General features: G+C 51.1%; 1 protein-coding gene across 1 annotated transcript; it reads left to right on the top strand.

The window, feature by feature from the left end:
- Nucleotides 1–2,828: 2,828 nt before the first annotated feature.
- Nucleotides 2,829–16,430, top strand: LOC144941118 (GTP-binding protein Di-Ras2-like). The gene is made up of 3 exons (XM_078867619.1): nucleotides 2,829–2,931; nucleotides 6,892–7,852; nucleotides 9,059–16,430. The coding sequence occupies exons 2-3, from the start codon at nucleotides 7,715–7,717 to the stop codon at nucleotides 9,518–9,520; spliced, it is 600 nt and encodes a 199-aa protein (XP_078723745.1). The 5' UTR covers nucleotides 2,829–2,931; nucleotides 6,892–7,714; the 3' UTR covers nucleotides 9,521–16,430.
- Nucleotides 16,431–21,650: the final 5,220 nt, after the last annotated feature.

Here is a 21,650-nt window from a genome sequence, read left to right as displayed (position 1 = left end):
CCCCTCTCCCTCTTCCAAAGCTCTAAATCATGGTCCTGCCGCTCCACACAATCATAATTTGAGGAGCGCGTGTCGGGAGAGCGAGCTAATTCCATGTAGCCGTTTCGCGTTTACATCCATCGAGAGCCCTTTGCCAAAGGCACGAGATTTGCGTGATCGAGACGCAAGACGGTGGATGGGTTGGGGTGGTGGACGGAATTGGTGGATCGCGTCGCGATCGAGCGTCTGGCGTGACGAGAGTCCTTGCTGTGGCTGGTGCTTGTGTTGCTATTGAGTTGTTGTTGTTTTACGAGGTATACCTTACCCAGGAAAGCCTCACTCAGTCTCTTTATTAATGCTAACCCTACTCCCTCCCTTTGATGCTGCTAATCCTGCATAATGCACGGGCATAATATGACTTTGAAACCCCCCGCCCACCTCCTACGCATTCCACAAGTAGTGACTAATCCCATATCTGCATTTCCCATAAATATGCTAAATTCCTCTTGATATGCGAATTCCTTTGTCAAGGCGCTCTCCTCCTCTAACCCAGCTTAAATATACACTGCCAAGCCTGGTGGTGTTCATTCAGACGCTGTCTTTCCGACAGACTTGTTCTTCACCTGAGGACGACTGCTTGCGTTGTGGCCGAAACGTCGTGAGAATTATTTTATTATGTTTTAATTTTATTATTTTATTATTTCCCTTCTACGTGACTTTACCGAAAGAACCAAGAAGATCAGTCTCGTGATTTATTTTTTGCAGCTTGGAGTGTCCTTCCAAGCTGTCGCAGTCGAGGGAGGGGGGAGGTGGGGGCGACGATTGCCATGCGCCGTATCTTCACACGGAGTGACTTGCGGGTAATTTTTAAAATAAAAATTGTTGCATCCAATTTGTTGGGCCGGGCAGTGGGGTAAGACAATCGTTCATCAACCCGCAGCGACTCGCGCTGATGTTTACCCACTGCGCTGGTAACGGATTTAATGCCGAGTAGACCTAGGGAAGTTCCTTGTGGGCAAGTTCTGCTGCAAAGGCGGTGTCCAGGCTAGATTCAGGTACCCGCTTGCTACTGGGCCCCTATCTTGAACCCAAATCCGTCCATACGTGCTTATACACACTGCATGTATGCATGCATGCATACAGAGTACAGTATGCAATTGCACACATCTATATGAACACATATACACCAGGGATGTGTTCCAGATTCCCGTGGCAATCTGGCCTTGATATATAAAAAAAAGTCGTGACCTTTCTGATGTAATTGCCTGTTTAGGATTTGTCCGAAAACGTGAGGACGCACTGGACGTCACTTTGTTTTTTCCAAGTTACTAAAAATATGAAAACCGTTCATTCTAGATTTGAAGCTTTCGTGACTGCAAGGATTCATATTCTTAGGTTTTTTCGGTAAAGTCACACACGACAACGTAGGTACCTACGTGACTTTACCGAAAAAACCTAACAATATGAAAACTGTTGTCGTACAATTACGTTAACCTGACTAAGATTACAATAAAAATGTGAACATCGTTCATAACATGGGACAGTTCTTAAAGGGTTAATAACGCTGACATCTGAAAATGTGAAAAAATACAATCTTAAATTATGCCTCAAACATCCCTAACACATACACAACCACACCAAGACAAAGATCCCCCGTATAGCCTTAACAGACTGTTGGGGCAAGTGCTGTTAGCGAATAGCACATATGAAGGCCGGCACGGCACACGTGGGGATGGGTGGCCAGGACCACGCCCGGCCGCCTTTGTCTTCCTAGTGGCGATGTTTACACACTGCACCAGCTACTCATTTGAGGCTGAGTCGACCTAGGGGATGCCCATGATCGGTCCAGATAATTGTCACCGGTGTTAGCCGTGGAGTCGAACCCGAGCTGCCGGGTTCATAGCGCAGCAACCTAACCATTACACAACCGCTCCCCACAACTCAACACACGCACACCCCCTGCATACACACACACCCTGCATACACACACCCTGCACACAAACACACCCTGCACACACACACACCCTACACACACACCCTACACACACACACACCCTGCACACACACACCCTGCATACACACACACCCTGCACACACACACACCTTGCACACACACACAGACCCTGCACACACACACACTCACCCTACACACAGACACCCGACACACACCCTACACACACACACCCTGCACACACACACCCTGCACACACACCCTGCACACACACCCTACACACACACACCCTACACACACACACACCCTACACACACACAGCACACACACACAGCACACACACACAGCACACACACCCTACACACACACCTTGCACACACACACAGACCCTGCACACACACACTCACCCTACACACAGACACCCGACACACACCCTACACACACACACCCTGCACACACACACCCTGCACACACACCCTGCACACACACCCTATACACACACACACCCTATACACACACACACCCTACACACACAGCACACACACACAGCACACACACACAGCACACACACACAGCACACACACACACAGCACACACACACAGCACACACACACAGCACACACACCCTACACACACACCCTGCACACACTCACCCTACACACACACACAGCACACACACACAGCACACACACACCCTACACACACACAGCACACACACACACCCTACACACACACAGTCCCCACTATTCCTCCATCCGTGCTACCCCTCCGCCCCCGCGGCCTTCCCCCCTCCCCCCATCTCCCCGCCCGCTGCCCCCTCCCCAGAACCCCTCCACCCTCCCCTCGCCGTGACTCCCGCACTGAGGAGCAGGAGGAGGGAGGAAGAGGGAGAGGGAGGAGGAGGAAGAGGGAGAGAGGGAAGGGAGGGGAGAGGGGGAAGCGCTTTCCATCGCGACTGCTCAAGACGCGGTCGCATTCCGGCACGCGGCTCTCCCGGCAAGGTGAGCAGAGAGAGGGGGGGGGTTGATTGTGATGCTGATGATGATGATGTTGTTGCTGGTGATGATGGTGTTGGTGATGGTGTTCATCGTGTTGCTTCGCACCTCTATAGACAGGGCCGGCGCAGTGGCAGGCGGTGTATGTCGTGCTCCGGACGTTATTTGTATTCTGTTGGGATGATGATGCTGCTGCTGCGGAGGTGATGATGATGTAGGGATGATGATGATGATGATGCTGCTGCTGCAGAGGTGATGATAATGCTGCTGCAGCGATGATGATGAAGATATTGATGGTGAAGCTGCAACGGGTTTGATGGTGATACTGCAGGGGTGTTGATGCGCCTGTGCTGGTGGTGGTGATGCAGGGATTATGTCGATTTGATGATCCAGGGATGATGTTGTCGTGGTGATGATGTAGGGATGATGGTTCTGTCGTGGTGAAGGTGATGCAGTGGGGATGCACAGATTATGATGTCGGAATGATGTTACATGAATAATGATGTAGGGGTGATGATACTAATGTAGGGGTGATGTTGTTGATGTAGGAATGACGCTGAAAAGTGATGGTGTAGGGGAGGTGCTGTCGAGGTTATGATGATGTCGTGGCGATGGTGATGATCTCGTGATCATGTTGATGTTGTAGAGTTGATGGTGTGCAGTATTAAGGTATCGTTGCACGGGATGTAGAGTGATGCTGTAGGGATAATCATGATGATGGTAAAGAAGGGGTGATGATGATGATGATGTACGGATGACGCTGTGGAGAGCGTGATGGCGATGGATGATGATGATGGTGATTATATGTTCCATCGCGTTAGCGCACATAGCTTTTATCTGAAGTTGGTACGAGCTGTGTTGATGGTGTTGGATGATGGTGATGTGGGAGGTGGTTGTTGTTGTTGTTGCGGTGGTGGTGTTGTTTGTGGTGTGCGTGGCTGGTGGTGGAGGTGGTAGTGGTGGTGGCAGTGGTGGTCGTGATGTTGATTTATAGTGGTGATGCTGGTGGTGGAAGTTGTGGTGGTGGTGGGGGCGATGTTGTTGGTGGTGATGGTCGTGGCAGTCGTGGTGATGTTGTTGATGATGGTGGTGATGGGGAGGCGATTATTGCTGTTGTTATATTTGATGATGGTGGTGGTTGTGTGGTGGTGGTAGTGGTGGATGTTGTGATGGTGCTGAACAGTGTGGTGGAGATGGGTGGCGAGTGATGATGGATGCGATGGATGGAAGTTTCTGTTGTGGTGATGGTGTTTTTTGGCGGTTCTGACGGTGGTGATGTCAATTCTGGTTGCGATGGGTGGCAGCGGTTGTGGTGGTGGTGGTTGTGGTGGTGGTGGAGATGCTGGTTGAAATGGTCGTGACGGTGGCAATCGTGGTGATGTCCTGGTGGTGGTGGGTGATGATGGGGGGTTGTTGTTGTTGTCGTAGCGTTGATGGTGGTGATTGTAAAGTTGGCGTTTGTTTTGTTCGTTGTGGTAGTGGTGGAAAGTGATGATGTTGATCGTGATGGTGGTAGTGGCAGTGACGGTGATGTTGATGTACAGCCGTGATGTTGATTGTGGTGGTGGTGGCGATGTTAGTGATGGGTGGCAGCTGTTATTATGGGGTGCTTGTGGGTCATCTTGGTTGGTGGCAGTCCGAGTGTTGTTGCAGTGGTGGTGGTGGAATTTATCGTGGCGATATCGATGTGCAGGTGAAGTTGTTTCGGTCGTGGTGGTGGTGGTGATGATGGTGGTGCTGGTAGTGGTGGTTGTGTCACTGGTGGTGATGGTGGTGGTTGTTGTGGTGTAACACGATGTTTGTAGCGTTGTTGTTGTTGTTGTTGTTATTGGTGGTGGTGGTATGTGAGAGATGGCCGTGGTGGTTTTTACGTTGGCTGTGGTGGTTGGTGGTGGTTGGTGGTGGTGGTCGTTGGTGGTGGTGTTGGGGGAGCGCGGTAGTGCAGTGGTTAGCGCAGCGGATCAATGAACCCGGCGACCCGAGTTCGATTCCCACTCACGGCCACCAACAATGCCAGTGGCGATTATCTGAACCGGTCGTGGGCCTTCCCTAGGTCGACTCAGCCTCTAATGAGTAGCTGGTGCGGTGTGTAAGCATCGCCACCAGGGAGACAAAGGCGGCCGGGCGTGGTGCTGAACACCCACCCCTAATAATAATGAAGCCCGTACCAGTCCTCATGAATAGGTGCTCGCAAACAGCACTTGTCCTAACAGTCTGTTAAATGCTGTGGTGGTGGGGGTGGTGGGGGTGGTGGTGTACAATGCTGGGGTGATGGGGCGGGTGGTGGTGGTTGTGGGGGTGGTGGTGGGGGGGTGGTGGGGGGGGGTGTACAATGCTGGGGTGGTGGTGGTGAGGGTGGTGGGGGTGGTGGTGGGGGAGGTGGGGGAGGTGGTGGTAGTGGTCTACAATGCTGGTGGTGGTGGTGGGGGTGGGGGGGGTGTACAATGCTGGGGTGGTGGTGGTTGTGGGGGTGGTTGTGGGGGTGGTGGTGGTGGTGGTGGTGGGGGGGGTGTACAATGCTGGGGTGGTGGTGGTGGGGGTGGTGGTGGTGGTGGGGGTGGTGGTGGGGGAGGTGGTGGGGGTTGTGCTGCACCCCATCTCTCTCCCCCGTCTCTCTCCGAGTCCCTCTCTCTTATCCGCCTCCCCTCTCTCTCTCTCTTCACTGCCCTCCTCTTTCCTCTCCTCATCCCCTTTCCTTCCCTTTCTCTCCTCTCATGTCTGAACCCCTCCGATCTCCTCCCCATCTGGTGGCCCCACCTCTCCGCTCCACCCTCCTCGGCTTTCACTTTCTTGCCACTCTCCACTCCGTTCCTCTCTCCTACTCTCTCCACTCATTTTTTGACGATCAGAGGAAACAAGAAGATGCTCGGCGTGCTCGGCACTTTGCTTCGTTCATTATTGAGTTTTTTTTCAATGCTTTGCTTTATGTGCCCCCCCCCCCCCCGTTTAAATGAAAGATTTCACGAAATATTTCCTTCTTACCTCTACCCCCTCTCTCTATCCCCTCTCTCTAACCCCCCCCTCTCTCTCTCTACCCCCCTCTCTCCCTCTCTCTACCCCCTCTCTCTAACCCCCCCCCTCTCTCTCTCTACCCCCCTCTCTCCCTCTCTCTACCCCCTCTCTCTAACCCCCCCTCTCTCTCTAACCCCCCCTCTCTCTCTAACCCCCCCTCTCCCTCTCTCTACCCCCCCTCTCTCTACCCCCCCCTCTCTGTACCCCCTCTCTTTACCCCCCCCTCTCTCTACCCCCCCCTCTCTCTAACCCCCCCTCTCTCTAACCCCCCCTCTCTCTCTACCCCCCCCTCTCTCCCTCTCTCTACCCCCTCTCCCTCCCCCCCCTTGCTCTTCGCCGCTGTCTCCTTTTTATTTGCTTTCGAGACATCAAAATCCACTTGTATTTTGATGTCTCGAGAACCTCGTTCAGTCGATCAGTGGGACTCCCCCAGCCGCCTCGCCGTGGCGCACAAACACACACACGCACAGAGCACGCGCGGTGCAGGTGTCGGCTTCTCGTTGCTTTGCGGCGCATTCTCCCACCCACCACCACCACCACCCCCCATCTCTCTCTCTCATCTCTTTTCATTTACCTCTCTCCTCGCTTCTCTCCTCCCCACTTGGCGACAGCGATAATGACGCACACGCACAGCACCGTTATGTCTATCCACTGCTGGATGAGGTGGGGTCACCCCCCCCTCCCCTCACCGTGCCTGCGTGGGTCGACCATACTTCACCGCTCCGGTCCGTGTGCGTTTGTGAAAGCGGCGGGGGGGAGGGGACAATACAAGTTGGAGCATAGCACGGTGCAGTAATGCACAGTGATAGTATTGTCGTGAATTTATAACAAAACATTACAATAATTTATTAATGTACCTACTCGGATTATAGCAATACTGAGTCTATGATGTGTGTAGAGGAAGGCATAGGGCTTGTACAGGAGTCGAACATTAACTCTCAACCCCGTGGGCAGACGCAACAACTGCAGGAGCTGAAGCGACAGAGACTCAAGAAGCAGCAGCAGCGGCAGCGGCATAAATTCCACCAACACAAATACCGGCATCAGCAACAGCATGGTCGTGAGCAATAACACCATCAGCAGAAGCAGCAGCTAGTATCCTCGGCAGATTGTAGCATCGTCACTTTCATTGTCGTTATCATCATCATCGTCATCATCGTCGTCGTTGTCGTCATGATCGTCATCGCAAGCAGCAACAGCAAGCAGTCGTAGGTAGCAAAGGCGTCGTCAGCAGCAGTGGCGTCGTTATCGATCACGACAGTATCAGTGCCAACGGAATCCTCGCCACCACCACCAACAACATCATCATTGTCAAGAGCATTAGTAGCATCACCATCATGAGTTGTAAGTAGCATCGGCCGGTATCACTATCACAAGCATCATCGGCGAGCGTCACCATCCTCTGTAACTTGAGCATCAGCCTAATCGTTATCAGCAGCAGCATCACTATCATAAGCAGATGCTTCATCATCATCCTTATTAGATGCAACATCACAACAATTAACACCACGATCATCACTACCACTGGCATCGACGTCACCATCACCACCGCGACCAACGCCGCCGCTGCCGCCACCACCACCGCCAACATCGCCACCGCGACCGCCACCGCCGCCGCCACCACCACCAACATCGCCACCGCCGCCACCACCACCGCCAACATCGCCACCACCGCCGCTGCCACCACTGCTGCCGCCACCACCACCGCCACCACCACCGCCAACATCGCCACCACCGCCGCTGCCGCCAACATCGCCACCACCGCCACCGCCGCACCATGCCGGAGCAAAGCAACGACTACCGCGTGGTGGTGTTTGGCGCCGGCGGCGTGGGCAAGAGCTCGCTGGTGCTGCGCTTCGTGCGCGGGACATTCCGCGAGAGCTACATCCCCACGGTGGAGGACACCTACCGCCAGGTATTCGTTCCGCGAAGCCGTCGGGCCGCTTGGAATACAACAAATCTAAAACTATGAAACTAAACTCACGAACTGTTGTTTTTGTTTATGCAGGAAAGGCACACTGAGCTATACTGCAACGTTTTTGTTTTGTTTTTAGAAGCGACCTGGCCACAATTGATAGCGCAACGAAGTGGCTTGTCGCCGCGTGGAAATTTAGAGCAGCCCAAACACTCTGAACGCGTGTCGTTGATTCTAAATGTCGAGGGGGAAACCGGAGGACCCGGGAAAAAAAATCCACGCGACCACGGGAGAGAGAGAGGGAGAGAGAGGGAGAGACACGCAAACTCCAAATATACAACAGGCATCAGGATTGGGATGGTACTCACGACCTCCTGTACACCAGGCGAGGTAGTTAACATTTAGCCACCGCGCATGAAGGCACGGAACAGAGATCCGCTCGTATATTATTGTTCTATCGCCGCTTTCGTGGCTTCGTGGCCGTAGGAAAGCTGCCAAACCCCTACCGCCCATCGTCCCCGCCCACCACCACTCCTATTGCTGCGTGTGCACTCCCCCACCACCACCACCGCTTCCCAAACCAGCACAACCCTGAGTTTGTGGGAAGTAAACAGGAAGAGGTGGGGCCTATATAGGAAGGTGCGGGTCCTAAAGAGGTTGAACCTCCATGTTTGTTTAAGACAAATAAACGCACGGAATCAAATTCGTGCAGTCGGCAGCGGCAATGCCTTTGATGCAGCCACAGGCCAACAAGACTATGTTTGGCGTGCCGGGAACATGACTTGTCTGATTCGGTGAAGACTCGCACACAGCCCCACGCACTGACATGAAGCCCCATAGACTGCATAGAGAATCAGAGACTCGCATAGAAACCCACAGACTGGCATAGAGACCTGTATACTCGCATGGAAATCCATAAACACACGAAGAGACCCATAGGCTCACACGTAGAGAGCCATTAACTCACATAGTGAACCACGGACTCGCATAAACACCTGTAGGCTCACATAGAGATCCATAATCACACGTATAATGACAGATGCACACAGACCCATCGACGTACATAGAGACCCACAGGCTTGCAAGTAGACCCATATGTGCAGGCACTCGCGAGTCTCGCGGCGGAAGGACGGACGAGACCGACGGTTGCTCGCTCTGCCCACCCACCCCCTGCCCACCCACCCCCTGCCCCCACCCCTCCCGCAGGTGATCAGCTGCGACAAGAGCATCTGCACGCTGCAGATCACCGACACGACGGGCTCGCACCAGTTCCCCGCCATGCAGCGGCTGTCGATCTCGCGTGGCCACGCGTTCGTGCTGGTCTACTCGATCGCGAGCCGCCAGTCGCTGGAGGAGCTGAGGCCCATCTACGAGGTGATCTGCTCGCTCAAGGGCGACACGGAGGCCGTGCCCATCATGCTGGTGGGCAACAAGTGCGACGAGACGACCCGCGAGGTGCAGACGACGGAGGGCGAGGCGCAGGCCAAGGCCTGGAGGTGCGCCTTCATGGAGACGTCGGCCAAGATGGACTACAACGTGCGCGAGCTCTTCCAGGAGCTGCTCAACCTGGAGAAGAGGAGGAACGTGAGCCTCCACGTGGAGGGCAAGAAGTCGCGCGCGGAGGGCGGCAAGAAGGAGAGGATGAAGGGCAAGTGCGTCGTCATGTAAGAGGGGATGGGGAAGACGACGACGATGATGAGAAGAATAATGGCCAAGTTACTTTGATGAAGAGGTAGGATGGTGATGATGATGATGATAGGAATGGCCAAATGATGACTGTAAGGAAATTCTCATTATACGGAGGATGACAATGGCACATTTGTAGCAGAGGAAAACCAGTGGACAGAACTTAGTGATTGAAGGTGGTCAAGAGGGATTATTTTAATTTAATATTTTATTATTGTTGTTGTTGTGCTTGTTTGGCCACATTTTTGGTTATTTTTAAACAACTGAACACATTGAGATGTGCCCCATCTTCAGCAAAGGACTTTGAAAACAAACGGTCGATGTGCAATATGGGATATGTATACGGCTTAAAAGGACATCGGTTTTTTTTTAGTTTAGTGCTCTAACGGCGAGAGGGATCTCATGTGAGGCTTCTACAGGACGGGCCCGTTGGGTTCACCACCTCGAAGCCTCCGACCTCGTGGGTTCAGTTCCCCTCCCACACGGGGTGGTCCCCAAGCTGCCCACGTGTTCATCGCGGGAGCGTCGCTCCCCACGCAGCGCTGCACGCTTCGGCGTCAACATCGACACCATCATCACCATTGTCATCATTAACATGACCCCTGCCATCGTTATTTCCACTGCCATAATCATCACATCCATCGTCGTAACATCATCAGTTAGTATAACCTCCATAGTCAACATCACCACGATCATAAGCAGGGCCGTGATCATCATCATTTCCGTTAACGTCACCACCACCGTCGTCGTCGTCACCACTGCCATGATCAACATCACCGCCATCATCATCATCATCATCTCTCCTGGACACAGATACACGTGCCTGCAGGACCACCTCGAGAGATTTGGGCTCGGCAGCAACGAGCGATCGATTGATGCGGTCGGCAGGGAGTGTAACCCATTGCTTTTTCGGTTTGGTTTGGGTGAAACCCAAAACCAATTGAAGCGGTCACAATTCAACAGGTTCAAGATAGACGCTCACGGGTTGATTCCGGTTTTACCGATTCGAAACAAATAATAGTTTCAACCGGTTCAGTTTACAAAGTGTGGGTTAATGCATTCGACGTTGTACATAATCTCATCTGATTCGTAGAGTCCCTTCACTCAAGGCGCTTGACGCCGCTTACCAAACGATGACAGGACGATGGAGTTGGCAGGCGTGTGAGGAGGCATGAGCGGCAGCGATGGAGGGGTACTTCGGGATCACCAAAGGGTAGGGGAGGGACGGGAAGGAGTGGAGGGGCGAGGGGAGGAGAAGAGGAAGAGAATTGGCAACAGAGAAGAGGTGGGTTTTGAGGAACAGATGAAGGTTAAAGAGGGGGACTGTTTAATGTACAGGGCAGTGTTCGGCTATGGTGCAGTGTTGAGTCTATCGGCAGTGTTGAGTCTATGGTGCAGTGTTGAGTCTATGGTGCAGTGTTGAGTCTATGGTGCAGTGTTGAGTCTATGGTGCAGTTTTGAGACTACGGGCAGTGTTGAGTCTATGGTGCAGTGTTGAGTCTATGGTGCAGTTTTGAGACTACGGGCAGTGTTGAGTCTATGGTAGTGTTGAGTCTATGGGCAGTGTTGAGTCTATGGGCAGTGTTGAGTCTATGGTGCAGTGTTGAGTCTATGGGCAGTGTTGAGTCTATGGTGCAGTGTTGAGTCTATGGTGCAGTGTTGAGTCTATGGGCAGTGTTGAGTCTATGGTGCAGTGTTGAGTCTATGGTGCAGTTTTGAGACTACGGGCAGTGTTGAGTCTATGGTAGTGTTGAGTCTATGGGCAGTGTTGAGTCTATGGTGCAGTGTTGAGTCTATGGGCAGTGTTGAGTCTATGGTGCAGTGTTGAGTCTATGGTGCAGTGTTGAGTCTATGGGCAGTGTTGAGTCTATGGTGCAGTGTTGAGTCTATGGTACAGTGTTGAGTCTATGGTAGTGTTGAGTCTATGGGCAGTGTTGAGTCTATGGGCAGTGTTGAGTCTATGGTGCAGTGTTGAGTCTATGGGCAGTGTTGAGTCTATGGTGCAGTGTTGAGTCTATGGTGCAGTGTTGAGTCTATGGTGCAGTGTTGAGTCTATGGGCAGTGTTGAGTCTATGGTGCAGTGTTGAGTCTATGGTGCAGTGTTGAGTCTATGGGCAGTGTTGAGTCTATGGTGCAGTGTGACTCTGTAGAGGGGAGGTTAATTCCAGTGGAAGGGTGCAAGGAGTCAGAATGACCGAAACAGGATTGGGCAGTGTGTAACCCCCAGTTAATGCGCATGCCATAAGTTTGCCTTTTTAAATATCGAATGATTATTATTGACTCCAGTGTAACCTTGCATTCCAATCACCAAAAATGTATAATTTCGCACAGGGTCAACACAGCAGGGATAATTACTTGTACTCAATTCCAGTGCCTGTGTTTATCTCCCTGGTGTCTGGAATTTGGTGATTTGGTCTGTAAGTATGTTGGACTTCTTTTGCACCGTACGTAGCCAACTGTGCTAATCGGAGGTGGTCGAGGGCTTAGTAAAAGTAATAATGCAACAGAGCTCCCCAATTTAAGATCTTTACTTTGAATTCCAGCAACGGTTAACCGGGCTCCATCATCGCCATTACCATTACCATCATCACCATCATAACCACCATCATCACCATCATCATCTCTGCAGAGTCGATCAACTACAGGACCACAACGTGAGTCTGCCACCACTCGGCGTGGGAAGTGAACGGCGATCACCGTGCCGAGGTCAGGTACATCCGTAATTGGCACGGAATGTCCGCCGACGGCTGTCGGATGATGAACGTATGACACATTTGAAGTCCAGGGGTTGGGGGGGGGACGACGACACTTCGGTTGAAGAAGTGATTGAGTTGTTTATTTTCTATGTGGAATCGCACCCTTGTGTATTCTCGAGGGGAAACACGTGGATCTGATTGTTTTGTATTGCATCACAAAGCCCACGATGGTTACTATGACTACTGCTGATGACGACGACGATGACAAATGTCTGGCCAATCGCTCCCAGCCCTTGCACGTGATGTCACCCCCTCCGATATTGTGTAAATCCAGAGCACATGTCGAGAGACATATACCCCCCCCCATGTATGCCGGTCTCTTATCACCACACGTGTCCCCATCACGGGGGTTGGGTGGGCAACTTGAAAGTTCCCGGCGTGGCAGCACGTGGCTCACGGAAGGCGTTGTAGGTGTAACGAGGTCGCGACGGAGGGGGGCAGACTGAAGCCACGTGATGCTGATGATGAGACGAAGAGAGTCCTTGAAGGACAAGGCTGTGTAGCAAGGGGAAGACCTCATGGTGGTGGTGTTGATGTTAGGTATTGAGGTCAAGTCACGTCGGTAAAAATAAATAATACAATTAATAAAATGATAATAGAAATAAAATAGTGATTTATTATTTTATTTCTATTATAATTTTTATTTATTTTTATTTTTACCTACGTGACTTTACCGAACAAAACCTAAGAGTATGAATCCTTGCAGTCACGAAAGCTTAAAATCTAGAATTAGGTATTTGAGCGTGCAACAACGTTGACTTCTAGCAGAAGGAAGGAAGCGATGGCGAGATAAGGTGGCATCGACTCCTGACCGTGGCCACGCTACTTGCATGTTGCATTGGTATATATTTATTTTCTAGGGACATGATGACAACAACAACATCAATAATAATGACAACGATCATGATGTAAATAATTTATTTAGCCACACAGATTGTTTCCGGCCACATGTAAAATAAACACTCGTCATTAATTGGCCGAAGACATCTTGAAATAAAAACCCAATGTAGCAGCAGCAGGACCCTCCTGCAAAAATAACAAGTAAATTATCGCATTAAAAGCTAAAATATATAATAGGTTCTGATTCCACCATTGGAATCTCCTTTGCCAGTAGTAAAATATGATCATTGGTTTTTTACCCTTTTATCTGGCAACAAAACTGACACAACTCTGATAATGTATGCACTGTTCTTGAATTTCATTGGTCCACACCCGAGACAGCTTTCTTTAGAGCCCAGTCTCACATGGTGTTGGACCAGATGACGCCAAAAGGCGCACTAAAGAAAGCTGTCTCGGGTGTGGACCAATCAATTTCAAGGACAGTGCATACATTATCAGGGTTTTGGTTTTTGTTTGCATTCCGACTGCAGGTATTGTGGTCAATGCAAACATGACTCCTTGTAAAAAAGGTGTCAGTTTTGTTGCCAGATAAAAGGGTAAAAAAATTAACCCGTAAAAACAAAGTTTTTCACTATAAATCCTTTATATGCGTGGCGGCTAGAGTCCTCTCGTCCTCTGGCTTGAGATGGCTGCCACCTATGGGTCAGATGATTGCTTGGCACCATTAAGCAATTGGTAATTACATGTAATTTTTTTTTCCTAAAAAGTGTAAAAGTTTGGAAAAAAATTTTCACGAAAATTAATTGTCACGCACAACGAGTCTGTGTGGAAAATGTCAGCTCGATTGGATCACGGGAAGTGGGTAAAAAAACGACCGAAAGATTTGCACGGTCGTAAGCGCACAAGCAAGCAAGCGAACTTAATATAAAGGATTTAAATAAAAAACGACCGAAAGATTTGCACGGTCGTAAGCGCGCAAGCAAGCAAGCAAGCGAACTTAATATAAAGGATAAAAAAAAACTATTATCAGGTTCTGATTCTGCCAATGGCTACTTGAACTATGTAGGTTGAACTTACTTCACACCGTACGTAGCCCTACCGTGCTAATCGGAGGTGCTTCTTCAGAGCACGTGCCGAGTCTCAAGACTCGTGTTCAGGAGGGTCATACACTCGGATGTTTGGCCAATTACGATGTAAGTGAGTTCTTACACGCACACAGTCCCATTTGTACGTAACGGGGGGGGGGGGGGCAGTGGTAACTGTGACTGTGTTTGTTGCACGGGGAAGCACGTTGGCTGGTGTCTAACCTATACTCTGAAGCACGAGGCCTGTAACATACCCTCCCTGTATACTATCATCTTGTTTTGTACTCAGTGGGGGGGGGGGGGGGGGGGGGCTGACGTTTCATGCGACCGGTCCAAAATCAGGATGCAATGTACCGTAATGTGTGCTCTCTATTTAATGAATCAAGTCGTGAGGAAGGGGAGGGTTGGGGAGCTGCATCGTTATGTGATTCGTGTCTAATCCACACAGAATTCAACAAAATCCTCAAACAAGCCGTATACAGTTTTGCGCTCAATCCCATATACATTTATGGGAATCATAAATTTACGTGCATTTATGGGATCATAAAATCCCATACACATGTGGTACAAAAATACCCCATATAGATGTATGGGGTCATACAATCCAATATACATTTATGGGAATCATAAATTCACGTGCATTTTTGGGATTATAAAATCCCATGTACATTTATGAGAACATAAAATCCCATACACATGGGGTACAAATAAATCCCATATAGATGTATGGGATCTAACAATCCCATATACATTAATGTGGTCCTAGAATCCCATACACACTTATGGAATCATAAAATCCCATACACATTCATTGGATCATAAAATCACAAGACATGATGTCATATAAAAAAAAAAATCCCCACACTCGTGTTTGAAATCGGACTGCACCGTGTACATTTTATGGAGATCAGAAAACTCGTACGTGCGGTATTATTTATGGTGTCGGACAACGCCGTGTGCATGTACGGGATCAATAAACCCACCGGGCACAATAAGTCTGCACGCAGCAGTGGGGGAGCGATTGATACCGAAGCGTTCGTGACGCCGAGATTCACCAACCCCCCCCCCCCACCGTTCCCTCGGCGGCGGCGGCGGCGATCCGGACCTCACGTTTCGCCGTCGGTTATTTCGAATGAACATTCATTTGGTTTTTGGTCTCGGTGGTGTCGTGTCCGATTCGTACTCGCCCGTGCGATCTTGTGTGTGTGTGTGTGTGTCTTGTCTGTACGTCTGTCTCGATTGCCTTGTCCCCATACTGCCCGTCTCGTTTTGTACAGCTCGGCTCCTCCTGTCTCTGTCTACATTTTGTTCTCTCTCTCCCGCGTCCCTCAGCTCCGTCCAGTTGGTTCCATGAGCCCAACAAGGGTCATCGATTTTGCGAAAATCGAGAACGAGCAATCCTCGCACGCACGGTTCGCCGAAGCCTGCATCGTGATTTATCTAAGCGATTAATCGATGAAATCGCCGCGTCCCGTAACACGCGGACACAGGGGACATGGGGGACGCACACGTGCGCAGTGTGTGGGCAGTATCCGTGTGTGCGTGCGGGCGTGCGTGTGTTGCATCAAATGACAAGTGGAAAATTAAAGACAGGCCACCCGAGTGCGTCTGTGGCCATGCAACCGAAACTGCAGACCGCGTCGTAAACCCAACTGCGGTCTGCGCTCCTTCAACGGAGGAGAAGGAGGAACAGCGAAACGACACCAACTCTCTCACTCTCTCTCCTGAAGCCCTCTGGCCGTGGCGAGCAGCAGCACCTCGACATTTGCCATCGAGCTCCTGGACCACGTTGCCCTGCGACGAACGTGCCGAGTTCCTGCCGATGCTTCGAGCGCAGTTTGCGAGCACCTATTAGGGCCGTCACAAGTGTGGAGAGGGGGTGGTGTGGCCAGCACCAAACACGCACGGCCGCCTCTTTATATATGTTCCCCTTGCTAATGTTTGCACACCGCACCGAGTATTGTACTCAAGGCTGAGTCGACCTAGGGGATGCCCATGCCAGATTCAGAACCCAATTTGCCACCAACGATATGAATTGCATGGTTAGGAATTGAATCTGGGTGGATAGGGTCATCTGCATCGTATTAATGTTCATCTCTGTGTCACCCTGCATCATATATATAAATCAAACATAATATGAATGACAAACGTAACAATGTATTTTAACAATGTACATACAATATGAACGATCTTTCATTAAAAAATGTCAAAGACTGCGCTTAATTAGACTCCTTCTTACTCTGTGTGAATGTGTGTACAGAGTAGCACCCCATACGCCGGCTGAAGCTGTGACGATCGGTGCTTTAAAGTCCAGGCGAAACACATTTACTTATCTCTTCTGTTTAGCTTCATTGAGTTTAGTTTTCTCATTACCATCAGCGCTTTCGTCTGAGCTTTGTTGCTGATTGTGGCGCGCATTCTTAACATTTTTTTAAAATTGATGGATTGACCGTTTATAAACTGATTCTAGATTTGAAGTTTGATTTTGTTTATAAACTCCTTTCGTTCGCCGACAAGTCACGGTACTGAGTTCATTCAGTAATCTTCCACCTTCAGAGTCGAGCAGGGGCTGATTCTCACCAGGAGGAACCAGGGCCCAATGATTTGAATACGAATAATGACGTGATGGTGATCATCTATGACCTAAGTAATACAAAAACGAACATAAAAACCGGAAATGTCCGTCATGATAATCTTATAGCAGCGGCTCTCAGTCAGAATATTGTGCTCCCCCCCAATCAAAATCACTCCTCTCCACGCCCCTGACCCAGGCCCCCCCACGAATAGCCCTTGAAACGTCACGGTTTACATTCAACAGTTGTCCTGCACCGTCTCCACGCTGCAGCCTATACCCCCGCACTCCCCACTACCCCCTCCTAACAAAAATAAGTACAAAGTCGTTGTACCCTAAGGATGTATAGATTCTGAAACGCCCTCCCCCTCCCCCAGCCGTCCAAGCTGTTGACTCCCTGTCCCCGCTCAAGTCTTAAACTCAAGCCACACGTTTTGAGTTTATTCTCTTGCCTCGCACGGCCGCTGATCTCACAAAGCAGCGCCCTTCGTTTTATCCACCTCCACCCTCCCTCCCCCCGCCTCAGAATAATCATGGGCATCGTTGTGGAGAATGCAAATAAGAAAATAAATAAGCGAACGATGTTTCCCTTCGCGTAGCCGTCTTGATGAGACACGAAAGTACGTCCCACGCCGCTCGTCACGGCATTCTGGAAGCGCGTGTTCGTCAGCGGCGTCGATTTGAAAGACAACCCAAAACACACAAACTCTGTGAGCCGTTTCCACCACGCGGTGTCTCATCAGCAGAGTCAGGGCATGTTCATTTGCCCCAGAAGTCGCAAACGGGTTTTGATTCCTTACCCGTACCTGGCCGCACCAGGGTCGCAATCGGGTACCCGTACCCTACCCGATACCCGGCTACCCGTACCCGGCCGGGTATCGGGTAAGGTACGGGTATCCGATTGCGACCTCTGGGATGAAGCCATGTTGCAGGCGCGGGTGGGTTGATTCTAGGAACTTGAATTGTGAGAAGAGACAAGACGTTGGGAAATGAGTGACAAACGGTTACTCACCAGTGACTCACGGCCTACCCGTACCCGTACCCAGCCGGGTACGGGTAGCCGGGTATCGGGTAGGGTACGGGTATCGGGTACCCGATTGCGACCTTTGATTTGCCCCCCCCCTGCTCTGTCGTCACGTTTCGCGCTTACCGCCGATGTTAGCCGTGGCCGAGATTAGAACTCAGATTTCGCCAAGTTCGTATCGTAGTGGGCTAACCACTGCGCCACCGCTCCCCACTCCACTCGTATTGCCTTAACAGACTTTAGAGGCAAGTGTCGTTAGCGAGTTGCACCTATGAAGGCCGGCACGGCACACGGGGTGGGGGTGGCCAGCGCCACGCCCGGCCGCCTTTGTCTCCCTATGGCGATGTTTACACACCGCACCAGGTACTCATTTGAGGCCGAGTCGACCTAGGGGAGGCCCAGGACCGGTTCAGATAATCGTCACCGGTGTTGGCCGTGAGCGGGAATTGAACTTGGGTGGCCGGGTACGCAGCGTAGCGCTACCCGCTGTGTGTGTGGTGCAGCGGTTAGCGCGCTGCGCCGCGAACCCAGTGACCCGAGTTCGATTCCCACACGGACACACACGCACACACACGCACACACACGCATACACACACACACACGCATACACGCATACACACACACTCGCACACACGCGCATGCACACACACACGCGCACACACACACACGTACACACACACACGTACACACACACTCGCATGCATACTCGCACGCACACGCACACACTCGCACACACACACGCGCACAGATGGAGGCGACGTTGCGGTGAGTGGGATTGCAGAGGGACCTGGGTGTGCGAGCCGCGTGCAATATGGACGACTCAGAGAAGTACAAAAATTAACATCGTGCGCAAACAATTGAGATGTCTTGTTGGTTCTTTGGCCCAGATGACTCACAGATGCCGCCTTCAACGTGAATTATGTTATGTTCAGTACTGTGCCGCGTGTCTACGCAGTCCGGCAAACTGAAGAGACGAGCAGGGGGGGGGCAAATCAAAGGTCGCAATCGGGTACCCGATACCCGTACCCTACCCGATACCCGGCTACCCGTACCCGGCTGGGTACGGGTACGGGTAGGCCGTGAGTCACTGGTGAGTCACCGTTTGTCACTCATTTCCCAACGTCTTGTCTCTTCTCACAATTCAAGTTCCTAGAATCAACCCACCCGCGCCTGCAACATGGCTTCATCCCAGAGGTCGCAATCGGATACCCGTACCTTACCCGATACCCGGCCGGGTACGGGTAGCCGGGTATCGGGTAGGGTACGGGTATCGGGTACCCGATTGCGACCTTTGATTTGCCCCCCCCCTGCTCGTCTCTTCAGTTTGCCGGACTGCTTAGACACGCGGCACAGTACTGAACATAACATAATTCACGTTGAAGGCGGCATCTGTGAGTCATCTGGGCCAAAGAACCACCAAGACATCTCAATTGTTTGCGCACGATGTTAATTTTTGTACTTCTCTGAGTCGTCCATATTGCACGCGGCTCGCACACCCAGGTCCCTCTGCAATCCCACTCACCGCAACGTCGCCTCCATCTGTGCGCGTGTGTGTGTGCGAGTGTGTGCGTGTGCGTGCGAGTATGCATGCGAGTGTGTGTGTACGTGTGTGTGTGTGTGTACGTGTGTGTGTGTGCGCGTGTGTAGTGCATGCGCGTGTGTGCGAGTGTGTGTGTATGCGTGTATGCGTGTGTGTGTGTGTATGCGTGTGTGTGCGTGTGTGTCCGTGTGGGAATCGAACTCGGGTCACTGGGTTCGCGGCGCAGCGCGCTAACCGCTGCACCACACACACAGCGGGTAGCGCTACGCTGCGTACCCGGCAACCCAAGTTCAATTCCCGCTCACGGCCAACACCGGTGACGATTATCTGAACCGGTCCTGGGCCTCCCCTAGATCGACTCGGCCTCAAATGAGTACCTGGTGCGGTGTGTAAACATCGCCATAGGGAGACAAAGGCGGCCGGGCGTGGCGCTGGCCACCCCCACCCCGTGTGCCGTGCCGGCCTTCATAGGTGCAACTCGCTAACGACACTTGCCCCTAAAGTCTGTTAAGGCAATACGAGTGGAGTGGGGAGCGGTGGCGCAGTGGTTAGCCCACTACGATACGAACTTGGCGAAATCTGAGTTCTAATCTCGGCCACGGCTAACATCGGCGGTAAGCGCGAAACGTGACGACATAACAAGGCCTGAGCCTCTCCTAGGTCGACTCAGCCTTAAATGATAGAGCTGGTGCGATGCGCGACATAATATCTCCAGCTGCTGTGCGTCCTTTAGTCTCTGTGAGGTGCGCGTACATGGGTGTGTGTGTGTGTTACACGACGATAATCACACTCCCAGGTCCGCAGTCGAGTCCAGGAACCCACAACTTCCCCAGCAGGTGTGGGGAGGTTCACGGATCTCTGCGAGATCCACCAACCATTGCCTCTGCGTCACAGTCGTGCGTCACCACCAGGCCCGTGGTTGGTTATTCGAGTGGTTGATGGATTGACTGGGTGGTCGGTTGGTTGATTGATTGATTTTGTGGTTGATTGATTGATGATAAATCAATTCTCCATATTGCTAAAGGCCTCCTGTCCCGTGGATCAGCCATCTGTCATCTCTTCACCGCTCACGTGGCCTGGTCTATGTTTATAAAGTTCTTTATTATCACTGTATCATTATTGTAATTATTATTGTTGTCATCACACCGTTGTTTCGTAGCATCATCACGTGGGGTCGGTAAAAGTAATACCAGCTGTTGTTATTTAAAATAAATTACTATCCTGGGCCCCGTCACTAAAACGTGGAATTGTCTTCATTCATAATCTTGCACCATAATGTAACCGTGACAATGCACCGCTGGTGCAGCGTTTGATCGTCATCATCACCACAACTCTGGATTATTATCCCACGTGTCGAGCATCACCGAGTCTCATGACTCCGTTCCATGAGGGTCCTGCCAAGTTTTTGTTGTTTATTTAGCTGATTTGCGGTATAATCGATAAACATTTTGGAAAGATTCGAACCGTGACGCCGCCGGTACGCGATGGCCTACTCTTGCGAATCACGTGACGGGATCTTTAACAATCGCGGTATATATTTGTGTTTAACAAACCCGCAGTATTAATCGCTATCAGGTATGAGCGTTATACGGTGGGGGAGGAGGGTGGGGTGTTGCGCTAAACGAGGTCTGCCTGTACTTTTATTCTTCATGCGGAGGGACAGGTACATCTGAATGGAGGCGTATTGTTGTCTGATTAATTATTTCCCTACTTGTATCCTCCAACACGACCCTAATGATGATGCTGCGTTTTGCATTTCTGCACGGAGCTTTGCGTCCAAGAAAGAGAGTCCTTCCTTAACCTTTGAACAGCTGAGCCCGGTCATCAGCGTTAGTTCCATCAAGCCCGACGCTGGCGGTGAGACAATTCATGTCGGAAGGGGTCCAGGGTTATCTTTTGTTGAACCATTGCTGCTGAAAGTATTGAACTCTCCGGCAGGCATGACTGCGTATTGCATCGTTACTGTCTGCGGCAGTGGTTCTTTTTCATCTTCTTGACCTGGGGGGTGCGCGTCAGACCCTGGGGGTGTGAGATACCATTTCTGGGGGGTGCGAGACATGGACAGATTTTATTTTAGAAGGTAAATCATCGAAAACATAAATTCAGCAACTACTTTGTTTCATCAAACCATATGTATTTATTGACATTAACATCATGCTAATCCCTCACATTAACACAGCCACTTCCGTGCCCTCGTCCAGGAGGCCGCTCTCCTCCTATCTTACAGCTACATGCTAATTTCTCACATTAACATCATGCTAATCTCTCACATTAACATCATGCTAACTTCTCACA

Source organism: Lampetra fluviatilis, chromosome 24 (assembly GCF_964198595.1).
Source record: "Lampetra fluviatilis chromosome 24, kcLamFluv1.1, whole genome shotgun sequence".
In the NCBI taxonomy this organism is placed as follows: domain Eukaryota; kingdom Metazoa; phylum Chordata; class Hyperoartia; order Petromyzontiformes; family Petromyzontidae; genus Lampetra; species Lampetra fluviatilis.
The sequence above is the reverse complement of the archived record's forward strand: the minus strand, read 5'-3'. Positions and strand labels throughout refer to the sequence as shown.